Source organism: Anarhichas minor, unplaced genomic scaffold (genome assembly GCF_050575085.1).
Source record: "Anarhichas minor isolate MPS153535 unplaced genomic scaffold, ASM5057508v1 ptg000066l, whole genome shotgun sequence".
NCBI classification, from domain to species: Eukaryota; Metazoa; Chordata; class Actinopteri; order Perciformes; family Anarhichadidae; genus Anarhichas; species Anarhichas minor.
Window position 1 is genome coordinate 835419 of NW_027466512.1, and position 5936 is coordinate 841354.

At 37.3% G+C, this 5936-nt stretch overlaps 1 protein-coding gene across 1 annotated transcript; it reads right to left on the reverse strand.

Moving 5' to 3' along the window:
* Window positions 1–545: 545 nt before the first annotated feature.
* ankrd34a (ankyrin repeat domain 34A) lies at window positions 546–2138 on the reverse strand. The gene has a single exon (XM_076078500.1). The coding sequence runs from the start codon at window positions 2136–2138 to the stop codon at window positions 546–548; it is 1593 nt and encodes a 530-aa protein (XP_075934615.1).
* Between the last annotated feature and the right edge of the window lie 3798 nt (window positions 2139–5936).

Below are 5936 nucleotides of genomic sequence, written 5' to 3' on the forward strand. Positions count from 1 at the left end.
ATCGTTGACCCGGAAAAGAAGCTTCCTGTAAAACTGGAGAGCTGCAACGACTTCTCTTATTGATCTGAAAGACATTCAGCTTTTTAGGAAATAAGAGGAAATAAAGGAACGCTGGATGTGTTGGTCTTCTCTGAAGGTTGATTTTAAGTTGTTTTGAGCCGTGATTGGTTCTCGTTTAGAATCTAGAATTGCTGAGTCAGCTGAAAAGGTTCGGTCTGGTCTCTGGGGGGACTCTAAGAGGACAGAAGAGTGACGCTTTAAAAGTCAGCATTTTTAAAACAGATTCTTTAACAGTTATATTTGATTGTTAATCTCAGAACCAGAGGTCCTAATTTAAAATTGTGACTCAAATTTAAAACTTTAAAAACTCTAATTGAACCCTATTTCTCTGTTTGAATAACCTCCTCGTTGGTGCAGCCCTTCATGAAGACCAGGACGTGGCTTTTTAAATTGTTATCTGATGGATAAGCTTCACAGTAAATCACCACCCTTAAAAAAAAAGTCTCTGCAAGCTATATCCCATCATGCTTTGCTCCTCCCCGTCATCAATCCCCGTGGGACTCCACGACCTTCTCGGCCAGAATCTCCTGGAAGGTGGAGAGCTGCTTCATCTGCTCCGTCTGCATCGAGTGCCTCCTCATCAGCTTCTTCTTCGTCTTGAAGTCGGGGCCCCGTTTGGGCGAGGTGGGGGCCACAGGGACCAGGATCTTGTGGACGGGCGATGTGGGCTTGCCGTTGGCCCGGATGTCGGGTATGGGTCTCTGGGGGTTGATGTTGAGCGGCGGCAGGAAACCGGGTCTGGTGTGGGAGATGTGGTCCAGGAGGAGGGTCCCGGACCCCCGGCGCTCCAGCAGCCCCGGGGGTCGCCTGCGCACCGTGATGGGGGACACCGAGTTGGGGATATTCTCCAGAGACTCCCTGGAGGAGCTGGTGACCAGGGACAAGGGGGAGGCGTTGTACCTCCTCCGCTCCACGGACACCCGACCAGAGTCCGGAGAACTGGGGATGGACTCCGGGCAAAGGTGAGTGTCCGACTCGTAGTGCTCCATCCGGGTCAGTTTCGGGTGAGCCAGGGCGCGAGACGCGACCGCCCCGGCGTTCTCCTGGGACTCCGGCGCTGTGTTCCTGCGGTACAGGATCTGATGCTGCTGGACTTTGTCGGCCCAGGAGGAACCAGAGAGTGCCGCGTAGTCCTCGGAGCAGGACCGGTCGATTAGTTTTGGGGAGCAAGGGTCGTGGGTCTCAATGCTGTGTCGCCGCGACAACAGAGGTCTCCCTTGCTGCTCGGCGATGGACAGGCCGTTGATCTCGGCGATGGTCCTGCTCAGGTCCCATCCCCCCTCCTCCTGTAGACCGCCGTCCACCCTCTCCTGAGGGACGCCGCTCAGGACCGAGGGCGCCACCAGGCCCCAGGGCTCCGAGTTCAGCCTCTTCAGGAGCTTGCGCGGCGGCGGCCTCTTTTCTCCCGGAGGTCGAGCCGAAGGTAACGGCAAAGCCGAGGTGAGTGCGAAGTTGAAGATCCGCTCCACCTGGTTTTTGCTCGGGTCTTCCGCAGGCGAGGAGGAGGTGCCGATCTCCACCTCGGAAGGGGACATGCAAGCCGGGGACAGTTTGTCCACGATGCACGGCGACGGGGGTGCGTTGAGGTACTGCTTGGTCTTCTTGGTGCCGGAGGGAGACGTGTCGGTGGTGATGATGATCACCTCCTTGCCTTTGGCCTTGCAGGCGTCCAGCAGCACCTGCAGGGTGTCGCGGTCCCCCTTGTTGATGGCGTGGACGAGGGCGGAAGAGCCAGAGTAGTCCTTGAGGCTCGGGTCGGCTCCATTCTCCAGCAGGAGCGATACCACCTCCTTCCCCGCCTGTTCGGCGCAGGCGTGCATCAGCGCCGTCCTGCCGCTCTTGTCGGGGATGTTGGGGTCGGCGCCTTTCTCCAGCAGGTACCTCACCATCCTCTGCCGGGTCTGCGGGTCGTCGTAGGCCGCCAGGCAGGCAGCGGACACGGGCGTCTCTCCGCGCTCGTTGCCCTCGTTGATGTAAGCTCCGCCCTCCAGCAGCAGGCGGGTCAACCGCAGCTTTCCCTGGAAGACGGCCTTGAGGAGGGCGTTACCCTCGGTCTGCAGGGGTCCTCCATCTCCCATGATCACCTTCGACCTCTTCCTCAGACCTCCTGACTGCTGGAACAAACCCCGCCTCCACAAGAAGTCACGTGACCTGCAGGAGAAAGAAAACACACCAGGTGAGTTCAGCAACACACCTCACAAGTAAGTTTATCAAGTGACCAACAAGCAGAAAATCAACCTGTTTGTGGAGCAGCCATCAGGTGGTGATGTCATACGTTGGTTATGTCATACGGAGTTTAATCAGAAAAACAGGATCATCAATGAAATATAATCACTGAGATTATTGATTGGATGAGAATGTAGTTTAAAGATTTTAGAACTTGCGTTGTGTTTCTTCCTATTTCTTGTTTCCTATTTCTTGTTTCCTTCTTCTTGTTTCCTAGTGTTGCTGCTCAATAAAGACTATTTGTTTATATTCAAGAATAATAAAACAATGTGGATTCTTTTCTTAATAAATTGTCTTTTTTTCTCACAAAATAATCAAAAAGAACCAATAAGAGTCCTAGTATTGATAAGAGTATTGATAAAACACTAATGATACCCATCAGACAGAATAGAGTTAAAAGATGCAGCAGGTTAATTCACAAACTTCACAGTATTTATTAATTTTTGTTTTTAATTTTAACTTTTTAACTTTTAATTGTCGAGGGTTTGACTTTCTAACATGCTGATTCTTTTCTGCTGATTCAACGTTTCACACTACAAGAGACTCATCACTGTTTTCACCTCGCTGACTCATTTACACCTGAGAAACATCGTCACTATCAGCTGATCTGTAAACAGGAAGTAGAATGTGTAACTGTGTGTACTGTGTGTACTCCGTACACACAGTACACACAGTTATCAGTTATGTGGACACTCAGCTGGACTTTAAACCTGTCGCCTGTTTTTACTGTTTGCCAGTTAATAATCAACCAGAAGAGAAAAATCGACACACAGCTCAAATACACACAATATATATATTTATATATGTATATATAGATATATTTATATTATTTTATATATATATGACCAACTATTTAATATATATATAACCAATTATTTAATATATATATAACCATCTATTTCATATATATATAACCAACTATTTAATATATATATAGCCATCCATTTAATATATACGTATAACTATCCATTTAATATATATAACTATCCATTTAATATATATATAACCATCCATTTAATATATATATATATAAAACCATCTATTTGGCGACTGTGGATAAGTGGAGAGCAGGGCCATCCTTCAATCAGAGGATCGGCGGTTCAATCCCCGGCTCTGCTAGTCGCATGTTGATGTGTCCTTGAGCAAGACACTTAACCCCAAATTAGGTCCCGTAGCTGAGCCTACGGTGTAGAAATGTGATAGAATCTGAATTGTAAGTCGCTTTGGATAAAAGCGTCTGCTAAATGACTGTAATGTAATGTAATATTTAATACATATATAACCATCTATTTCATATATATATAACCATCTATTTAATACATATATAACCATCTATTTAATAAATATATAACCAACTATTTCATATATATATAACCATCTATTTCATATATATATAACCATCTATTTAATAAATATATAACCAATTATTTCATATATATAACCATCTATTTAATACATATATAACCATCTATTTCATATATATAACCATCTATTTCATATATATATATAACCATCTATTTAATAAATATATAACCAATTATTTCATATATATAACATCTATTTAATACATATATAACCATCTATTTCATATATATAACCATCTATTTCATATATATATAACCAACTATTTCATATATATAACCATCCATTTAATACATATATAACCATCTATTTCATATATATATAACCATCTATGTAATAAATATATAACCATCTATTTCATATATATATATAACCAACTATTTCATATATATATAACCATCTATTTAATACATATATAACCATCTATTTCATATATATATAACCATCTATGTAATACATATATAACCATCTATTTCATATATATATAACCATCTATTTCATATATATATATAACCATCCATTTAATACATATATAACCATCTATTTCATATATATATATAACCATCCATTTAATACATATATAACCATCTATTTAATAAATATATAACCAACTATTTCATATATATATAACCATCCATTTAATACATATATAACCATCTATTTCATATATATATAACCAACTATTTCATATATATATAACCATCCATTTAATACATATATAACCATCTATTTCATATATATATAACCATCTATTTAATATATATATAACCATCTATTTCATATATATATAACCATCTATTTAATACATATATAACCATCTATTTCATATATATATATAACCATATATTTCATATATATATAACCATCTAATTCATATATATATAACATACTATTTCATATATATCACCATCCATTTAATACATATATAACCATCTATTTCATATATATATAACCATGTATGTAATACATATATAACCATCTATTTCATATATATATAACCAACTATTTCATATATATATAACCATCCATTTAATACATATATAACCATCTATTTAATACATATATAACCATATATTTCATATATATATAACCATCTATTTAATACAAATATAACCAACTATTTCATATATATATATAACCATCTATTTAATACAAATATAACCATCTATGTAATACAAATATAACCAACTATTTCATATATATATATATATATATAACCATCTATTTAATACAAATATAACCATCCATTTAATACATATATAACCATCTATTTCATATATATATATAACCAACTATTTCATATATATATAACCATCTATTTAATATATATATAACCATCTATTTAATACATATATAACCATCTATTTCATATATATATATAACCAACTATTTCATACAAATATAACCAACTATTTCATATATATAACCATCTATTTAATACAAATATAACCATCTATTTAATATATATAACCATATATTTAATACATATATAACCATCTATTTCATATATATATAACCATCTATTTAATACAAATATAACCAACTATTTCATATATATATATAACCAACTATTTCATACAAATATAACCAACTATTTCATATATATAACCATCTATTTAATACATATATAACCATCTATTTCATATATATATATAACCAACTATTTCATACAAATATAACCAACTATTTCATATATATAACCATCTATTTAATACAAATATAACCATCTATTTCATATATATAACCATCTATTTAATACAAATATAACCAACAATTTCATATATATATATAACCATCAATATAATACAAATATAACCATCTATTTCATATATATATAACCGACTAATTCATATATATATAACCATCTATTTCATATATATATAACCATCTATGTAATACAAATATAACCAACTATTTCATATATATATAACTGACTATTTCATATATATATATATAACCATCTATTTAATACAAATATAACCATCTATTTAATATATATAACCATCTATTTAATACATATATAACCATCTATTTCATATATATATATGAAATCACTTGACCCCTCTGATGTCAAGAACTTCAGACCGGTGTCTCTTCTACCCTTTCTTTCCAAAACACTTGAACGTGCTGTCTTTACTCAACTATCCTCCTATCTCCACCAAAACAACCTCTTGGACCCTCACCAGTCCGGGTTCAAAGTGGGTCACTCGACTGAGACAGCCCTCCTTGCGGTGACGGAGTCGCTTCATGCAGCGAGATCTAACTCTCTCTCCTCTGTCCTGATTCTC